Consider the following 21,417-nt stretch of genomic DNA (forward strand, 5'->3'; position numbering starts at 1 on the left):
AAAAAAAAAAAATCAGAATGCAAGTTTACCTCATGTTAGGTCAAATAGCATTTTGTAAACTTAAGCCATACTAATATAGTACCAGGAATAAGTGAGTTGTTTGGAAATTACTTTGGGTCATAATGGAAACCAGATACAAATGCTTTAACAAGTGACTAACTGAAATTGAATGAAATAATCACTTAATCCATAAAATATTTGTAAGATTTCCCCATAAAACACAGGACATTTGACTTTTAACTGAAGAGAAATATTTCTTTCATATTGACCTAAACATCGTAAAAGTAAAATATAGCTCATGGATTGTTCCATTTTCTTCATCCACCTATTCTTACCACACATACTGACTTTGCCCTATAAGAATGAAAATATTGTGCTTATTCACTCTTATTTACAATGTTTTCCAATCCGCAAGACTCAAAATAATCCCTGGAGAGTTCATTACCAAGAGTGAATCCTTCATTTTGGTCCTCTAGCTTCCAGAACAGTGAAAGAAAAAATTTCTGAGGTTTGATGTCATTTTACAGGAGCCCCAGGAAACCACTGCCACTCTTTAAACCACGCAGTTAGTTTTTCTGGCTGTTTCTTGTGAAGGCGATCAGAATCTATACTATTCAGAGCTCCTGGTAAAGGTGTACAGGGCTGTGACCAGAGAGGGGTAGGAGAAGACAACAGGTGCGAGAGATACTCGGAGGTTCTAGTTCCTTCCAAGTTCATCCACCTTATTCATCTGACTTCTACAAAAATCTAATTAATTTTAGGATGATTCCTATTTTAAACATGTAAAGGACAAGGGTACACAAGTCCCATTTAGCAGTGTTCACATGATCACAGTCCACGAGATACTCACCTCAACATGCTGACAGGTTTGGATGAGTTTGGCCAAAAGGGTCTCCAGCTCCGTGTTCCTCTTAATAAGGTTGGTGAGGTTACTCTCTAAGTTTTGCTGTTCAAAAGAGAGAGAAAAAATATTATTCTGCATACTTTAATATACACAAAATTACTTAACATTGGGAAAAACTGACATTTTCCAGAAACAGCAATGAAATCTATGCAGCTTTAAGTATTTATAGATTTAAACTTCCAAGAAGTGGCATTTAAAAGAACCTTTCAAAAATGTTCCAATTTCATTCTTTTGATTCCTGCTTCTTATTTGAACTCAGGTATATACATGAAATCATTACTTACAGGTTACTTTTAGGTCATGAAGTAGGGAGAAAAAAGATTTCTACTCCTTTACCTGAATCAGAAATGGCAATAACATAAGGACTATAAAATATTCCCACACCAAGTCAACTGCTGTTGGAGTTTTAGGATTTGCCATCTTGTGGGCAGGCTGAGGAAGGCTTGCAGCGCCCAGCCATTGCTAACAACATGGTCATGTGTAGATATCTAAAAGAAGTCCTTTATTCACTCAGTGCATTTTATTGTACACACCTCTACACTTTGCTGATCAAACTATCAATGCCACATCAATGTTCTTGAATGCTGCATTTGCTTTCTCATCACCCTGCTTGAGAATCTAGGGTTATTCCCTGTCTCCTTGGAGCATCGATGTAAAGCCCTGTAGAGCTTTCTCAATCGTGCAGCTGCAAGAACCCTCTGTTATCAGTAAGAGCCATTAAGCACCATCCACTGCCACCCTTCTGCTCACTCTTCATTTACACCGTCCATCCATCCATGCGCCCGTTCATCCAAGTATTTTCCAAGCTTCTACTACATGTCAGACTCTGAGACAGATAGATACCGGGGAACCAAAAATAAAAACACGCGCTCCCTGTCCACAGGAGATGGCTGCGCCACTGGGAGAGCCACTAAGGAGAGAAGAAATTCCTGCCTGGACAAAGTTCCCTGGAGCACAGTCTTTTAGCTGAGGCCGGAAGGGGGAGTGGGGAACTTTTGGTGGACAAGAGTGGAAACTTCTCAGGGAGAGGGAGTGGATGTGGAGGGGAGCCTGGGGGGGGGTGCCCAACATGGCAGGGGCGAGAACCAAGACCTACCCCCAAGGTCAGGGAGGGGGCGAAAGGGCAGCTGTGGATCTGAACACACAGTCCAAAAATACAATGAAGGCAGAACAAAAGAAAATTTCAGGAAGAAGTAGGTCCGGGATCTGTGATGCCATTTGAGAACAAGATTGTGACCGAGTGTGAGGGATTTTAAAAATGCAGTTTCATAAAGGCGATAATTCACTATGCTGTGACAATGACTTCCTAAATAGTTACCCTTTCCAGTTTCGCAATTTTGGATTTAGAAAGGTACATTCAGAAAAAGAATCACTTTCATCTACTGCATCAAAGGCAGACGTCGTTAGTGGGCAGCCCTGAGGCCCTCCAGCCCCTGGCCCTGCCAGCCCCGGGTCTGTGCTCCCACCGCTCGGCTGTTTTGTACGTGACGTCAAAGAGCTCACTGCCCATTTGCAGTAGGTTCTTGATCGTGTCCCCTCTTCACGTGGGGCTCCTTTCTGCTCTAGTTCTCGGATGCAATTCCTTCCTTCACAATTTCGAGAGCCCTGAACATGCTTACTTTTAAATTCTTCGGAGAAAAGGAAATTCCACTGTTTCCTGGTGTTTGTGTCGTGTTTATCTGTGCCTTGGGCTTGTGTCTGGAGCTCATGCCACGTGAACTCTACTCGCTGTGCTGGGGTTGCGGCTTGGCACGGCCGGCCAATCAGGCGCCCACACTGGTCCTCGGGCTTTGGTTGTCCCCTGAGGGGGCTCTCTCAGATGCAGGCTTCTGCTCTGAGGAGGCCCCTCTGCTGCTGCCCAAGAGGGCTCCATCTGGCTTCAGTTCCAGAGGAGGTGGGGGTACCTCAGGCCCCAGCGTATACCTGGGCTTCTGGCCTAGGTCCAGAAGCACGCCCTGTCCTGGGAGACTGTGCACGTGTTTGAGCATGGCCATCACGCTTTAGAACAACGGTCAAAACACTCAGTCTCATCGCTTTGGCGTGCAGACTGCACTGAGACCAACCAAGGAAATCTCCAGTTTGGGGTCTGAAACCCTCAGAATGTGCCAAATATGGATACTTTAGCGGAGAAAAATGACCACTTCTCACTTAGAGGAAGACAATGAAGAGAACACGCCAGGCACCCTGATGTAGGTGCCACTTTAACGTGACAACGTTCACACAGAGAAAAATTGGTTTCCAAAGCTCTTAACAACAACCACAATGCGAGGCCTATCTCTACTCCTGGGGCTAAAGGTTTTGCCACTGCAAATCGCTCTGTGGTCAGTGTAGAGATGAACTTCGAGGCAGTCCATCATTCTGCGTCCTTGATCTAGATATGACCGCTGCACCGTATGTTTGTCAGCTTCTTCGGGGACGTTAATCTCAGGGAAGTCTTTTACTTTTCCTTTTGGCTGGTCTTCCGGAGCAGGAAACTTCTAGGGGAATACATCATCCAGCTGCTTACAGTTCAACGACCATAGCAATGACTTTTCTAAAGCCAGTCAGCAAAAGCGAGCCAAAAAAATACAATCCAACACATTTCGATGGGACAAACATGTGCTTGCTTCTCCCTCCACTTATTAAGCACACGTCATGTAGGAGACCTGTTTTTAATCAACTAACATATAGACTAAACCCCGTGGTCTGAACACATCGCCCTATTGAGCTCCGCTGGGCTTATCCACGCTGAATAATACAAGTGGCACCAAAGTCGGCGGGAAGCACTGAGTGCTCGGATGCATAGTCAAGGGACTATAGATGGGGACAGATGAACCCCTTTGCGGGGGGGTGCCAGCGGGCCCAGCAGGGGCGCCCAGAGAGCCCCCAATGGGAAGGCAACAAGACCACCCGCCGCGGGCCGCGCGCCGCAGCTCCCAGCCCAGGACCCCTGCGAGGCATGAGCTCTGGGGCTAAGGCCCAGTGCGGCCACTGGCCCGCGACTCCTGACAGTGCTTCGGACAGGAGAGAGAATGCATTTTGGCGTCAGCGTCTTGGGACTAAGCAGCCACGAGGCACTCTACAGTGTCAACCAGTGTCGTTTCCTGCTCTCGCCTCGAAAACACCAGCGTCTGTATGTCCTTGGGATGCTGGGCTCAGCAGCATCCCAAGTGACAGGCCACGGGGCCCCTTGGATGGGGAATGGGGGGACAGGGATCCCCGGTCTCGCTGCTGTCCACCGCAAATGCCGACTGACAACGCTCCCCACCTGTGCGGGTGCTGGGCGGATGCGAACGGGAACACACCCCAGGCGCGTGGACACTGCATCCCAGGATCAAGCACCCCGTCCAGTTCGGTGCCCGACAAGCCCCCCGGGGCCCACCCCACACACTGGGCACTCACGCTTCTCACCCTTGCTACTGACTTTGGGCAGCAAACTTCTGTGCCAAGGCAGAGCCAGCTGCGGGTGCTGGGGAGGACAAGGGAGGCTGAGGCTTCGAGAAGCGGCCTCACCAGCGCTCACTGACAGTTGGTGCGTGAACAGCCCCACTTCTTCAGGCAGGCTGGGGCGGGGGGCATTTTCCTGTTCCATCAAATCCCACACTGGGAGGCGCCCACAGCAGCAGCCCCTGGCGAGCTCACCCTCCCGCCGCCCCCCCGCCCTCAGGCTTCAGCCCCTCGCAGATGCTTCCTGGCTCGCAGCCCTATTCCAGCTTTAGGGTCAGCTCCTGGGGAGCAACTAACTCCTTTTCCACAGACACCCTAATCCATTCCTCCTGATTGCAGCTTCTGCAGAGAAATAGGCAAATTAATGAACGGTTCTACTGCAGACACAAGAGATTGTTCTCTCTCCCCTCATTCTAAGTTCTTCTAGAGGCCACCTGTCCTCCCAGCATCCTCTCAACCAGCATCTCTCTAGAAAAGTCATATGAGACACATCTTAAATCTAAAATTTCGAATAGCCATATTAACAAAAGTAAACAGAAGCAGGTAAAATTTGGTTTAAACATATATTTTACTCAATTCTTATGTAAAATGTTGTCATTTCAACATTGGTCAACATTTGCAATAATTTAAAATGGGTGAGCTATTTCCCTGGTTTTCTCCTGTCTTCCTCTTACTGGGTCTTTGGCATCTGGTGTGTGTTTCACATCTGACACCTCTCAGCCCACACCCACCGCTTTGACAGCTCCGGCTGCTCCGTGCAGCTAGGGCTACACGCAGCGCTCCAGTCTAGAAGAGAGGGCTGCGGACTTTCCTGGCTAGGGCTGGGTGGCACATGGTTTAGACTCAGTTGGCTACATGCTGCCTGTGGCGTCTTCTCCACCTGCTGCTCTCTAAGCACAGAGCAGTTTAGGCAGTATGCAAATGAGCAGGTAAGGCTGTGTTCCTACAAAACTTTACTGACAGAAACCGGTGATGAGTGAGATTTGGCCTGGGGACAAGCTCTTTCCTGGGCCTGGGCACAAGCTCTCCCTTCTATCTGGGCTGCTTCTGCAGTTCTACTACCAAGGAGAAAGATGACCGCCATGGTGTGTGTTGAGTACCTGCTGTATTTCCACACCTGCTTCGTCACGAACTCATATAAACACCCAAATATTCATTGTGGGAGCAACTGGCTGCAAATCTAAGTATTCGTTGGACAGTCCTGAAATCTAATGTAGTACGTCAACAAATGAATTAGTTCATTTAACAAGGACTCTAGATTGTTAAAGCAATGGCTTTTCTCACTGGCAACATGGAATCGGACCCACAAAGCAGGGCCTGACAATGGAGAAGCATCCTAAAGGAATGCCTATGACTCTCTCAGACCACGAGATTTCCGGGAAGGCAAATGCAACATCGTTGAACTCATTTTTATAAACACAAATTTATTTAAATAGACTAGCAATTATCATGGGCACATCTACTTCAAGTGGCATCTAAAACCAAAGTCAAATAGCCCTAACACACAACCTCTCCCCTGGATGATTTTTTCCACAGTGCTCTCACCAGTGGTGGGGAAAGCTGCACTAAGGGTGTCTGTAGAGCAGGACAGGCGTTTGTAAGCGTGCCGCTATTTGATGGAACTCGGCACTGCGCTCCCACCACCCGCACCGCAAGAAGAAGAGGAATATAAATGATTCAAGACGATCCTTCTAAAGGCAAGCATGGAAGGAGGCACGTTTGGTTTCTTAAGGTTAAGCAAAAGATCGGGTCAAGTCAAACTTGTGAAAGACAACGTTATAAAACACATGTTGCTTAAAGAACCAGGCTCTCCTGCACAGTTTATGCAAATTGCATGATTAATTTTTCCTATGATTGCTGTTGTTTTAATGCAGACATTTTCACGGCGCCAAACTCAATCTCCTTCACACTGGGTCGTTTTTCGAGAGGCCTCTCTGAGCTGATAAATGAACAGTCCATGGCAGGTCAGCCGATTTTCCAGCAACTGAGCAGAGCAAATCCTAGTCAACAGACGAGCTTTGTGCGTTACGCGGCGCGCTGATAGCCAATCCGAGAGCAAGGTAAGCAGACACAAATATGCCTAATTTTAGCCTTTGGAGACCTGCACCTGAGAGTCAGGTTGCAGGCAATTAATGACTGGCCACTGAGTGCTCCTATTAAAATGTATGCCTGAAATAGGAGATTGCAGTAATTCCTTTCGGGTTTGTCCAGGCCTTCAGGAATGTTTGCTCTTATTCCGAAGTCAATGCTTTAGAGTGTCTTTAAAGTGTAACATTAAGTCTGGATACCTTTCAAGGCAAACACAGATCAGGCTTGTTTCAGTCCATAATATTCAGAGCGACATTCAGGAACTGTTTGTTGCCCTGACACCCAACTCCACCGCTCCCGCGCCATCAGGACACAGTCACGTCGAGGGTCACTGTCTGGATATTTTCTTCTAGGAAACTTTAATCACAATCCTTAATATGAAAATACCATATTAACACATGCCACCTGCATCAAAGCATAAATTCTTTATACGTAACTAAACCCTTCAGATGTTTTAATTACATTGCAAGGGTAGAATGCTATCTTCAGGGTCAACTCCTAACAGACCACGAATAATGTGTGCTTTATGCGGGTTTTATTTTTTAATGCCTTTTTTCACTGGTTATGATAGTTAACATTTCCAAATGGCTTGGCAAGACAGGCCGCCCAGAGAACTTCAAAAAATAAAATAAAACCCGATCTACATGCAAATTTAAGTCTAGTGTTCCATGGCCTGCAATTTAAAGCATTTTGATATGCAATACAGTATTTAGCTTGTCAGGTCTTATTCGGTATTTCTGTATTAACACCACAGAATCTGCTTCAGATATTTGTAAACTCCATCGCCAGGAGTTCAGTATTTATTATTCCAACCTGGTAGTCACTAAACAGAGGACGATTTTTCAATATCCTTTATGGTGTAGAAGATCTTTCCCATTTCAATCGAGACAGATAGATAGCTGTGTTCATTTGGTGACGGTGTTAGCAGATCCATGATGGCTACTTATTTCCAGGCAGTGGAGGTGTGAATGGGCTTTGCCCTTCACCCCCACCCTCTAGCCCTAGTTCTGCCTGTAATAACAGAGCTGAACAATACATACATCTGTCAGTTTTGAGAGTCAATATTGAAGAAAGCTAGACAAAGAGGACCTGTTGAAATATCTCTGGCTTTTAAGGTATTTTCAAATAACGATCTCCACTGCAAAATTTATGCCTGGAGAGAAGTATTTCCGAGAAAGCGACTACAGAGAGGATTCCGTAAGATCACATCGCACGGTCTAAGAGGCATGGATGGTCTGATTTGGTGGCTCGTCTCTTGCCTTTTTCCTGCCCATTTGCCCCTATCCAGCTTCTGAATTCTCAGCAGAGCCCACTGCCTGCCAAGCATACCCATGGGGTTGACTCAAGAGAGGCAACCAGCGTGGTCACGCAGTCCTGGCTGTCCGCCCGGCTCATTACTGGTAGCCGTGAGATGGTCGGACAAGTCATTTCATTACTTTCAAAGGCGAGCAATTCCCTCATCTCGATAGTGGGAATGATTTCTGTTGCCCTTATGTGAGAGGACTGGATTGAGAGTTGACTGGCTGGTTTGCAAAATTGGCACTCTCTCTTGGTTGCTGTTAATTACAGATGGAGAGGAGTCCTGTAACCAGGAGCAAGCTGAGAACGGAAAGCCATCAGCGTAGTGTTGTTTCTGTGAGCTTGTTTACCTATACTTCCAGCAAATAAGCTGTAACCATCCTAACTTTTGGTTACCAGAACTAAATGAAGTGGTTAATTAACTAAAGCAAAGTAATGAATAGGAGGGGGAAAGGAATTAGATGGAGACAGGATTGTGAGGATATTGGAAAACAGACCAGTAGAGTTAATTATTTGTGCTCCAAAGAAAGCTTCAAGTTGACCTCAAGCAGGGTCAGCAAAGCCCAGGCTGCAGCTGAACCTTGTGTGGCTGGCCAGGTAATAAGGCTTTTCTGTTTTAAGACAATTTTAAAATACCAAATGTCAAATTTGGTGACATGAGAGAAGTACAATATTCCACTTTCTGTGTTGAATGGACCTTCCGTTCATTTCTGTGTGATCTGCTGCTTCTGAGAGCTGAGAACTTGTACTTATAAGCGCTAAAATATTTATTATCCGGCTGTTGACAGAAAACTGCTGTCTTTAAAAACAATCACTTTCGAAAAGAATCCAAACACCTTTTTCTTAATGAGTAATCTTTTCTATTGATCCAAACCACCTTCAAAGGTAAATCTAGTTCCATATGCTTCCCATGCTTCCCCGCTGCTGTGAGAAGGTCGGCGGAGACCTAACATTTCAATCACCGTGGTGCACAAAATTCTGAAAGGAAGGACTCCTCTGGGCCCTTTGTCTAGGCTACCAAAATCAGTTTTAGCTCATAAAAAAATAGCTTTAAATTATGGGTAAAAATGTAACAAATAAATTCTTTTGTTGAAGTCTGTTCAGAGAAGCAGGAAGACAGACTGGGAAAGGGGAAGAAGGGTCAGACATTGCGTCGAGGCTGCCACAGCAAGAGCACAGTCACGAGTAAGCGAGCGAGGCACTGGCGCGGGCGGGTCAGCTCTTCCGTCATGCGGCTAAGCGTGGGGCCGTCTGTGCGCACGGAGCGAGCAATTATTCAACGGCTTGCTGTTTCCATCAATTCCATTTTCCCCGGTCTCTTTTTTCTTAATCATAAAATACACCTCAAAGGAAGGCTTAGAGCCCTGGATAATTAATGTCTATAAAATCCCCTGATATTGATGGATGTCATACACGTTGTTTGTATATGTCACTTCAAGCTTACTTCCTCCATCACTCAGAGATTGAATAATTTTGATCTTATCCCTTTTCTTCCGTCCTAAGTAGGTGATGACATTGCCAGATACTCATTAACAAACACGTCTTGGCCTTCCTGCCTAAATAGGGTTTAGCTGACACCATCAAACGTTTTTAGCAGGCCTGGATGTCGAGTTAGTCTCACGGCAAATGCTTAGCCTTACACATATGGAAAGCGCAATTCATTTATCTTTTTTGGCTTTAAGGTACGGTGGGGAGAGCGCATCGTTTTGAAGCTAGTCACTCAGACTGCAGCTATTTCATTCTAGTTGAAGTCAATGTATTTCAAGCTAAAATATTTGAGACTTTGACTAATAATTTTGCATAGGTAATTATGATTTGCTTTGTTCCTATACTTATCTCCTCACATTTTTAGACTCTAGAAGAATATGTCTTTTCTGGACCAGCTGCTGAAAATGATTTTCAAAATTCAATACATGAGCAGCCTTGCTCTTGAATTTGTGGCATTCCCAGAGACGGTTCACACTGTTGGCAAATTCATATCCCCACTGGGTGGTGTAAAATGTATTAAAACCAAGGGAGGTCACACTCTTCGGCTCAAAAGCAAGGTTCAGGGAGAGAATTCCCTTTTGGGGGGCAGTCTAGAGAGCCGGAGGGGAGGGAACATGCCATTGTTTCTCAGCCTACAGTAACCTTCAGAGATAGAATCTTCCTTGGTTTCATCTGGAATCTCAAATTCCTTGAATTCATCGCGTCCTTCATCCCTGACTTCACCACTTTTACACAGGCATGTCCTCCAGGACGGATGCTGACTTTGTCCAGTGGGTGATTTTGATTGGGCTAAGTGAAAGAACCATGGAGGTGTGGGAAGGGGTTGAGAGGGTGACGGTGCAGTCGGTGATGGCTCTCACTCTGAGCAAGAAACTCCCATCGCCTGGGACTATGTGACTATGGTGCTCAGTGACACCCTCTTCTAAGTAGTCAGACTCTGAGCTTCTGAGAATCCGAATGACTTAGTGTAGGCAGAGGCCCAGGAGTCGGGAGCTTCAAATCTCCTCAAGAGACACTAAGATGCAGCCTCCAAGTGTGAGACTATAGCACAACATTGAGAAATGAGGTTGCTGAGTCATCCATTGAATCTGTGATAGCGTGAACAAAAATAATCTATATAATTTACTGGTTTTCAACAGGAAGGTCTATTCAGAATGAGGACTATTTTTGTCACAAAATACATGCCCAGAATACATACAGGAACAAAATTACAGATCGGTGTAACGACAAGTGTGAATTTATGTGAGTTTATCACAGGCAATGATTATTACTGTTGAAAAACTTAGAGAGCTGTTTGACTTGCAAACATAGGGGGAATGCTGAAACATTCAAGTATTCCTAATCTCTAAAAGAACTCCTGGGGGGCCATCCTCAATTTTTATTTTGCCACGGACTTAGTACCATATAAATTTTCCTTGTTGATCTGATCAGAAATGATCTCACCAGAAATGTAACAGAGGTATACTACAGGTGTTTCTCATTCAACAAGAATGTTTATATGTTAAATCAAAGATTTAAGGGGAAAATTAATTAACTTAATTAACTTTGATGATGAAAGAAGAGCTTCCCTGCTCTGTCCAGATTCCTTCATAGTTCATCTCAGGCAGCAGGATTGCCCAAGACTGGAAATGTCTCTATAGGCTTAAAGGTAAGACGCAGGTATTTGTAGTGATGGAGTCCATCTCTGTCCACGATATTCGCTTCCTTTTAGTTATGCCCACCTGTCTGCTAGCAAAACAAACAAGCAAACAAAGCCCCCTTGAGAGTTAATTCTTTAATTTGCAGAGCTTAAAAAAAAATATGAAGCCATTCCCAGAGCTGGTTTGTGTATACACACTAAAGACAATTTAAGGGTCAACGTATTTCGGAAATGAACTAATTTTCCTGGAACATAGTTTACTTTACATATGCGCTGTTTTGCTAAAGAGGAAGTCAAAGAATAAATGTCGCTTCAAAAAAACTTTAAAGCCATTTGCTTTAAACCCAGCAAGAGGAGACTGTCTCAGAGTCAGACAACTGGGAAGAGGCTTGCTGGTTAGAACAATCATGAATGAACTAGTCTCATCCAGAACAGAACAGAGCCCAGGCGTCCTCCAAATAACACAAAGACCAAGCAGCAGCAGCAACCCTGCCAGGGAGCTGGCGGGACAGGGCAAATTCTTGGACCTGCCCCCACGTGCTGAATGAGGCTCTAGAGTGGAGCCTGGCAGACTGCTTTTAATAAGCCCTCCAGGGGGCGCTGGTGAGTGCGAGAGCTTGACAACCACTGACTGTCACACAGCTTTCTTGGCCGGGGCGCGTTAAAATTGACAAAGCGAGAGGACAACCTGAGGGGTGAGGGCTGACTCCTTCTCATCCCACGAGGCTACCGTTTGATCCTTACGCAATCTTTACCATCAGGCCCCGTTCTTGGGCCTGGGCCCAGTTCCTCCAGTCTGCCCTGGGGGACAGTGAACGCAGTGCAAGGGGGCGCTACACAAGCATGGTGGGAAAGCAGGCAGCACTAGAGAATTCCAGGTGGGCGGAAATGACCAACTTCATGGCGGAGGGAAGGTTCAGGAATGGTTTGTGCCTCCGTCAACCAGGCTATGGATTCCATCACCACTGACAATTCTGAGTTGCTTTTTCTAATCAAAACATAGCTAGAACTCAGATGTTCCAAATGTACCAGGAAAAAACAATCGGTCTTGGTGAGGTTGTCCCAGTGTAGTACTTATAAACGTTGTTAAAAAAAAAAAAAAAGTAAGTGGTGTTGAAAGGGGGAGAGGGCAGTCAGCCAGCAGAGGACCCAAGGTCATCTTTTATGATGGAAATATCAGGCCCACCCGCCCACACTGGCTGGAGGCAGCATCCCTCTTTCACACTGGACTTGATACAAAATGCACAAACCGAAAGCACATGATAAACTTTGCTCTCAGGACTTTTTAGTGTGACTTTTGTCATTTGATGTTCAAATGTCTATGCCCTTGGTCAACCACTGTGTCAGGCGACTGCAGGGTGGCACAATTTTCACACATGACATCAGAGCCCGCTGGACAGTGAAAAGGCAAGAGGAAATCACCCAGTGGGGCCCTGGCCTTGTACCCAGCACTGTCTCCTCCCAATGACTCTTTAGAATAAAGTGACACTTACACAGCTATTGAATACATTTCCAGTCAAACAGCGCTACCCTCAAGGCGGGCCTCAGTGCCACCTAATGTTGGCTGCAAGTGGGTCTTCCAGAAAAGGTGCTCTCCCAATAATTACCACCAAAAGTGACTTCACAGACAATTTCCTCTCAGCAAGCACCGTCACGGCCTCAGCTCTCCACTCCGTCCTGCGAATACTCAAACTTTGACCTCGGATCTCAGTTCTCACCCAGGTGCTGCGCCCGGTCCCACTTCGCCACCAACAACAGCTTTGAGGACCCCTGTGACTCAAGACCCAGCTTCTCGAAGGCATCTTCTGCCGCCCTGAAGTGTTTCTACTTTGTAATCTCTGCAGAGGGCATTGCCATTCTCTGGGTCAGTGCGGCAGGCAGCATAGCTTGGCCTTTGACCTCTCCTTCCTGCCTTCTGTTAATTAGTCTTCAAGGTTTTTTGGTCATTCATTAAAAGGCCCCTGGGCTTCAGCCTCTCCTTCTCTGCCTGCACTTGCAACCTCCCCTCTAACCATCTTCTTTCACGAGTGGCTGGTTTTCCTTCCGCTATTTTTCGCCCCATCAGTGGGATCCACGCTGGCCACCAAAGCACCTTGCCAGTAAGCCTGTATTATACACTCACATGCTCAAAGGTCCACACTTGAGCTCCTAGGTTGACATGCAAAGTCCTCAAGCCTGCAGTGGGTTCAGAATTTCCCCACAGACACGGCTGTGATCACCATCACAGTGCCAAGTGAGCGCCTGCCGCACCAAAAGGACCCCTGGCGGCCAGGAACTGCGGGGCTTACTGCACCTTCTGAGCTCTTGGCTGTATCTTTGCCACCCCAGAATTCTTCATCCCCCTCACACACACAGAATTTCAGAATCTAGCTGAAGGCTTAGCCGTGCCAACAAAGGCACCAAAATGCTCACTTGATTAAAAAGATGAATCATATTAATGCAACTAAAGATGTCCTGTCTATAACAGAAGTCACACAAAGCCAAATCTTCATTCTACCTCAACATTGGGTAGGATTAAGTCATACATTTCTGAGGCCAGCGATACCTATTTGAGACATCAAGCCAGAGTTCACTATATCATGAAAACACTCTGATTAAATTAGTTTCATAAACTGCTCTCTGGCCAAGGAACTATCTACTACTCAATGGACCAGGCAATAAATCTTAGACTATAGGTGCTGACAGGTATAAGATGATTTATTGAATTGTGGAACAAGGAATTGTGAAGCACTACTAGGAAAATACACACTCTCTTCCAATGCAACATCATGTTACCTAATGAAAGCAATTTAGGAGGAAACTGGTCTATTAAAGTAATAGCAAACACTTCCCCTGCATCTCTAACTCTATTAAAAATAATCCAGGAATGAAGTCAGGAGATAGTGCTGCTGGCTCGGGATCAGACAATGACTGAAAAGTGAGCCATCTTCCTAAAGTAAGGCTCGTCTTGGTCCGTAACAATCAGGGAATTTACGCTCGCGCGACCCAGTCCTGCTTCAAGCGTAGGCCAGCGCTGTGACTTTTACTCCTTCATGTGATTTTGCTTTGCAATGCTAGTGCATTTTGCAGAATGATAACGAAAGCAGATGAGCCACCACTGAACCTTCTCTCCAAGGTTTCACTCCATGCCCAGGGTTTCCTGAACGTTACCACTTCACCAGCTTGTGGAAAATTAATGCCAACATTCTGCAGCTGCAGTTTCTTCAATAGCCAGACTGTCAAAAATTAAATGAAAACTGTATCTAAGGGGACCTTTATGTCAGTTTAATGAAAAATGGCACCCTGGGGCTCAGGGTACACGGCGTGCCCTGGACAGGTTCACAGGACCATGGCACAGCGCACCAACAGCGTGGGGCGTCCCCAGTCGGAGGGCACACTTTGTCCTGCCAGGACGGACCGCGGTTGTGAGAGAACATGCTTCTCCTGCCCCTATGCTCTAGGTCCTGGGGTATTTTGGTCCCACATGAAAACCCAAGGCCTAGAAAAGAGAGCCCCTAGGAGTCTGTACCAGGATGGGAGGCCACGGAGACTTGGCACCTGCACTTGGATTCTGGCTGTTCAGTTCTTGGGGGCCTGAGGGAGACCATGAGAGAGTGGGCAGGTGGGCCCCTGGCTCCGGTGGAGCCCAGAGTGGCTTGCGTGACTCTTTTTTTTCTCAAGATTTATTTTTATATTTTATTCCCCTACTGGAGTCAACGTACCTAGTGCCATGCTTGTGCCCTAGCAGATTCTCAACAAACACTGGCTAAGGAAATGGGTGGGCGATGGCCGGAAGTCTGGGGAGAGCTTCCTGGAAGGATGGCGAACTGTGGAAGATACCAAAGGCAACTGGCCTCTTTTTCTGTCAAAGCCCCTCCTCCTCTCCTGCAATGTGCTGGAAGGAAGTCACTCCAGGGCCACATTTTCTCCTCTGCCAGGAAAGCTGCTGCCCCGTGTTAACAGATGAAATTAGTAATTGTTTGGTTTTGAACAGACACAGAAAATACCGAGTTCGGGACACAGTAAAACGGTTCCCTACAGTAATTTACAGCTGGTTATTACAATTTCCCACTAACTTTCAAACTTGAATCTGAAGAAAACATTATTCCCAGCACACTGAAGTAGGCGGTACACACGTGAGGCCATCCCTCTCACTAGCTAATCACATCACCAACACGGAAAAACAGGAAGTTGTCGGCTGACTAGCATTTTCTTTCCTTGAGCCCACAAGGAAAATGAAGGTTTAAAAAGGAGGGCACTAAAGGACTTTCACATTATCTGCATTTTGTAGTGGAGCAAAACCCCACGATCCATAAGCCTGCACACTAGTAGCTTGGTGTCCATCTCAAGAAGCATGTTTGAAATGGAAAGTGAAATTGCAAAATGAGTTCAAACCACAGCCTTGTTTTAAAGTCCCAAGCATGGATTTTTGAGTGCATAAATGAAGGGTACGTTAAATGATTGTTGGGAGGATGGGAATGTTAAGGGAGAAGACATTTCCAAGATTTGGGGGTGCTTCGTTGGCTCATCATTTCCACTAGATTTTCCAAGCTCCAGGGCTGTGGCTCAGTTATTCCCAAGAGCTGTTAGACCATTTGGCTCGAGAGTCCAGTCTATCAGAGCGATTTTATCCTTCCTGGCGGGACCTAGCACGGCCAGTGTTGTTACGGCCAAGCATCTGGAATTTGGCCAATCATGGCCATTTTCAAGGGCTCGCAAACTTCTGGATCCTATCAGTTAAACTCTTCCTAGAATTTTCACCTAAATCAAACATTACAAATGTATAGCTGGAAGGCATGTTAAAAAAAAACCCTCAACTGTATACATTATAACCATTAATGTGTTTTGCAGATTTTTTTTAAGGCTGGGATGACTCCAAATTGACCATGTGTATGCTGTCTTTGGCAATCACAGAGTTTTCCAAAACAATTATAAAAATAAAAGAAACATTTGCTCATTGCTACTAGTGTACACAATGTCTCCAAAGAGTACTTTGTGTTGCTGGTATAAATGCTCAAGACCTTTAAAAATGTTGTAGCTCATTATTTACCAATCTCTGCAAGTTGTATGACTCCACAGTCTGGGGAGGGCTGGGTGGGGAGCTTGGACTTGATGTGGTCATCGGCATCAGAAATAGTGTCTAAACAACAAGCTGAGGAATAAAAGGGTTGGACTTGAAACTGTTGCTCTTAATGCATTCTTCCCCTCACTACTATATATTGATAGTTTAGCATGAAAACCAAAACCAAAAACTCAGATCACAGGTCCAACATGGCAGCCAGGTTTACTGGGGAGAAACCTCCTTCATGAGGTAGGTATCTGGGTGCTGATCTATTCGTGCTCCCATCTGGACACTGAGGAGGATCAATGAAATCGCTGAACACCCTGAACACATATGGACATTGGCAATGGGATAATCGAAGTACGGCATTCTGGCCTACTTCAGACTCAACGAATTTCCAAGATACTCCAAACATCGTTGTCATAGCATTTGCATTTGCTTCTTTTGATTCAAAGAAAAAAAGGATTTTTAGTGCAATTCTTTTCCAGCTCATTATTGGGAGTAGTTGCTCTACCACCACGTACCAAACAATCCTCTTTCCCACACACTCGCTGTACATAAATCTTCCCGGCGATATGCTGGCGACAAAGCCCACTGACTTCTCATCATCCAGCTGGGAGCGTGTGAAGCATGTGTCAGCTTCCCAAGATCAACTACTGACCGCGAGATAAATCTCAACACCTCTGACAATATTCGATTTTAGGAAAACAATTTCATCACCCCACAAACAGTATTGGGAACATTCCTTCTTCTTTACAGCCCCTTCATTTTCCGTCAATCAGTCCTGAGTTTACCTGATTGTAAAGCACTTAGGTGCGCTAGCCTAGCTACAGAGGTGGGCTAGGATAAGGTAAGAACCTACTTCTTTAGAATTGGAGGTGGCGATTCTTCTCTCCACACAGCCCTCCTCACAACAGGAACTGGAGAGGAAACCATAATGTTGCAGACCACTAGCCTTACAGCCACAATGGCGGCCACAGGCCCAGTAGCAGTGGACGGAATGATGATGCAGCTACCATTTGTTGGACTTAGTTTACAGGACACGTATTTTGCATATTCTGATCTCGTCCCCTCAATGATGCTCTAGGGAATGACACCCTGAGCTTTATTGATGGAGAAGCGGGCTGAGGTAGGTTCCCTAGGACGTAGCGAAGGCAGGCGTCGGGCCTCTACAGCCAGTTCCATTGGATTCCGAAGCCTGTCCCCTCCCCTTACACCACTCCACTTCCGGAGTTGACCTGTGGCTGCAGGGTTATGGCATTCTTCTCATTTCATTCACTTTGGTTTTTGCTCCCTGGAACATCTCCGGAGAAAGCGTGACAAGGACAACACGTCGCACGGGTTTCGGAAGCAGCACTGTGCAGATGGCTCCCCGAGTCCACGAATCACAGGTGAAGGCAGCAGTGGAGTTTCACCAGGGTGGAGCGAGCAGAGTGGGGAAGCAAATGGAGACACATCTGCAGGGCACAAAGCTGTTCTCCAGTGTCTTCCTCCTTCGTGGACGTCTCCCCCCACAGACACTCTGTGGCAGCACCCCTAGTGATGTCAAGGGTAGAGTACTGATGCCTGTGAAGCACCAGGCATTTTACTCAACGCGTCAGAAACACCATCTCACAGAATTGGCACATAGCTCACGAGAGCTTGTAACTTGGAAACTCAGCTTTGGAGATGTTCTAAAGCCTTCTCAGGAGCAAACTGATTCGCAGCAGAGACAAAACTCAAATGAAGGTTGGTGGAAATACAAATTTCTCCACCAAAATAAGATCACAGAAAAATGTTGACTATAAATAAAGGCAAGAAAGGAGAGGCGTGCTGATGACGGAAAGGGCATGGTGGCGCGGTGAGGAATAGGTTTGGATTTTAACGGTGAACTTAATGTTGATTCTCAGTGCTGACTATCTGAGTTGCAAAGTTACTTCAGTACAAAAACGATGCCAGGAAGATTATGACAGAAAAACTCGGAGAGGAAAACAGATCATCTTAACTAGTTTCCAGGACCTTCCGAATACCACCGAACTGGACGAGAAAAAAATAACACCACTTAAGCATAAAATGGTGAGAGTGACCTACTGTTATTCTGCATATTATAATTAGTATAGGGGGGCCTCACCAGTGAGAAACATAGTATTTGCGTGGTCAGAAGGAGTACTGGATTGCCCTCATGTCCCATGTCTTCTCTAGAAGGTTCCTTTCTGTGTGGCTCCTCTCTATGCTGCTATTCTCTACGTTGACTCTCTGGGAGATTACTGTCTGACACACTGATTTTGTTTCACCACTTCTAAAGTTTCTCTATGCAGAGAAACCGCTGGCACTAAGTCATCTCACCCTTGTAAATATGTCCGTAGTTTTTCCAGAACAGGAAGCAGCTTTATGGGACGCGCTATATTGACACAAAATGGAAAAAAGAGACATCTTTTCTCAAAAACACAGTAAGTGCCACATGTACATCAATCTACGAGGAAAACGAGCACATTCAGCGTGTTTCCTTAACCTCCCTAGAAACCTACTTTGGGCACATACGCGGGCGGCAAGAGGCAGAGCAGCAAAAAGACCCAAACACAGCACTCCCCGCGGGACATGCGATGACTCCATTTCCACCACCTCGGCCTTACGCCACAGCCACGGCGAGGGCTCCCGGAGGGCTCTCTCGACTTGACACAGCGTTCAAGTTTGTTCAGACTGACTCACAAGAAATATTCCTTCATGTGTCCTCAGCACAATGGGAACGAACCAGAGATTTACAATTAATGTCTTCACTGGTTGAAAAGAAATCCAGATCCATTTGCTCTAGTAAGTCTTTTATCTTCATAGCTTTGGTAATCTGATCACATCCTCTTATTGTCTGAACTTCCAGTGAAAAACATCTCTTGAACAGAAACATCACTGACTGTACAGCTTTAGTAGAAGGGAGGGCTGTGATGTTATTTTTAATTTGATAGGCACCTTCAAAATGTAGACCTATCCTAAGAACTCAGAAAGTGAAAATTACTGTGCATTAGACTGACTAAGTGTATCTACACTAAGAGACTTGTTTTAACGTACATCAAGGCACTTTTCTCCACAGAAACTGGGCGTGTTACAGACATAGCCTCTTAGGAAGATTGTGCCAAGTGGAAGGGAATTTGTCGAGGTTCATGCTCTAACACGTGGTCTCCCACTAAGCTTTCAGACCTGAGGCAGAGGTTGGCAAACTACGGCCCATGGGCCATATAAATACCACCTGTATTTATATGGTCTCACATGACCACGCCCATCTTTGTTCTAGAATTGTCCAAGTGGGAGCTGGGTAGTCTCGATGGAAATCACGTGGCCTGCAGAGCCGAACATCCTGAGTAGTGGGCGCTTTAGCAGCCGAGTCCTGCCGTTGAGTTCACACCAGCCTCAGTTTCCCCTTGCAAAGGGTCCGGCCAGTAGATGAGAGCTCGGACCAGACTGAAGTTTGTTTAGCAAGTTTGCACATCTGAATCACCTGGGAGTTCTGGGAAAAGCCCAGGGCCTGAGCTACACTCCCAGAGGGTCTCGTCCCACCAGGCTGGGCCTCTGCTCAGGGTGGCCCAGGCCAAGGCCCTGGCAGCTCAGGGATCTTACCTGACCACCTATAAAATTAGCAACCCGTGACTGCACGAACACTCACAACTCTCCAGGCTAAGTAACTCTGGCCTCAGCACTGAAGACTCACACTAGGTTTAGGCCACTCGAATCTCTGAGCTGAGGCTTTCTGAATCTACAGTTCCACATGAATAAAAACGGAGAGCTATATAAATAGAAGGTTCCCTTGGAAGACAGATTTAAAATAGGCTAACCAATTTAAGGAGGAACTTTTGATCTAGTGAAATAACTCCCTTCAAATATGTCACAATGAAAACGATTATACAACAAAGATAAGCCAATCAGGTGAAGCTCTGGGCTGCCGGCCGGCCAGCTCTCTGCAGCCTCCCCACACCTGAGGGGAGTCCTGAACACGAGCTGCAGTCGCTAGGAAGCCCGGGGGCTAGCAGGTGACATGAAGCGCACCTAAGCCGTGTTTGGGGAAGGGACTACAGGACATTTAACAAGCCTGCAGGGCTGTGCACTGGCGCGAGCTGGGGGTCAGCTCGTGCAGCCCAGATCGCTCGGGTGAGCCGGCCCGTGGTGGAGGAGCTGTGCCTGGGGGCTGCCAGCCTGCTGCTCAGGTGTCCTCAGATGGCGACGGGGCTCTGGGAGAGCAGAGCGTTCCCCATCGCAAAGGAGATCTGCATGTGGCGGGCACACAAACAAGGAAGGGCCTCTGAGTGGGGCTGAGCACGGCTCTGAGCTGCTGGCACGATGCTCGGCCAATTCAGGGCATTTCGGCCCTGGCGCCCTTGACACATTCAGGATGCTGAGTGCCATCCCTGCCCCTGACCCGTTCCATGCCAGCACCAGCCCCCTGATGTGATAATCAGATGATTGTGCACTGACTTAATTTAACCTAAGGTTTTCGTGAAGCTTTTAGCATCTTGCCGCAAAGTAGAATGAACTCTAACTCTATTCTGAGGCAGCAGAGAACAAAATATGTACATGGAAGGCGGACGGAGACAAGTAAGCACGTAAGCAGTAATGTCTAAGCCCTTGTGAATCACAAGTATCTCATCACCTCCGCCTGCAGCAGTTTCAGGCCAAAGAGCGTCCTCATGGCGCCTGCTTGCAAGAAGTCCGCGGGGGAGCAATGTGCAGTGTCAGAGATGAACACGGCAACCTGCGCCTGGCTTTCCTTTGTCACCTGATGGGCGAATCCCACCAGTGCAGCAGAGACCGGAAGCTGACGAAATGATCGTGGTGTTTCCGGTAGTCTCAGTGAGTTCTGACTCCTGCTGTCATGTGCGGGAGCCTTTGAAAATGCTCTGCTCATTGAGAACTGGGTCAGCAGACAAAGACTCGTGGGACGGGGTTCAGGCAGGAACAGATGATCGGGGTGGCAAGGCCTGTGTCTGAAGAAGGTTTATGAAGTAATTTGGGGTGTTAGGTCACGGTGAAGGGGTGGCAAAGGCGATGTGGGATGTCTGCAGTTAGAGAATTTCTGGAAAGGAGACTAGAGAGGTTCTGCAGGGGCCGAGAGCTAGTTCCATAGAGCTCATCGATGTTAGTATTGGGAGGGAGGGGAGAGTTGAGGAGGATTCACTTTTGTTTACAGAAACTTTATATTGCCTGGCTTCCAGAAAAACAGAGCGTCTTTTCAGCCACAGAAAAGACTTCACATTTGGAGCAAAGGAAGGAAGAGGAAACCGCAGGGAAGAGCAAGAGCTGTGGCAATGGAGAGAAGCCTTTGCCCGCCGCTTCTCAGGGACCAAGCCGCACCGGGATTCATCCCGAGTCACTGAGGAATGACGACAAGGTATAGAAGGAAAGAGACTTCGAGCAGCTGGTTTTGTATTTTCCCTCGACCTGAGTTCACACCGCTCTACAATGGTGAGGAAGTCAGACTCGCTGAACCGGAGGCTGCGCCCCAACAAGACTCCTGAGCGCGTCCTGTGGGCCTTTGTGCTTGAGGTGTTCTGCCTAAGGAAGCCATGC

General features: G+C 46.7%; 1 protein-coding gene across 3 annotated transcripts in view; it reads right to left on the reverse strand.

Moving 5' to 3' along the window:
* MID1 (midline 1) overlaps positions 1 to 21,417 on the reverse strand; it is a 90,138-nt gene that overhangs the window by 50,377 nt on the left and 18,344 nt on the right. For all 3 annotated transcript variants that reach the window (XM_004689842.2, XM_004689843.2, XM_012730271.1), the window contains one exon: positions 851 to 946. In XM_004689842.2, coding sequence (XP_004689899.1) covers positions 851 to 946 — 96 coding nt within the window. The remainder of the gene's footprint in view (positions 1 to 850; positions 947 to 21,417) is intronic.

This window comes from Condylura cristata, unplaced genomic scaffold, assembly GCF_000260355.1.
Source record: "Condylura cristata isolate star-nosed mole 26May11 unplaced genomic scaffold, ConCri1.0 scaffold00027, whole genome shotgun sequence".
NCBI classification, from domain to species: domain Eukaryota; kingdom Metazoa; phylum Chordata; class Mammalia; order Eulipotyphla; family Talpidae; genus Condylura; species Condylura cristata.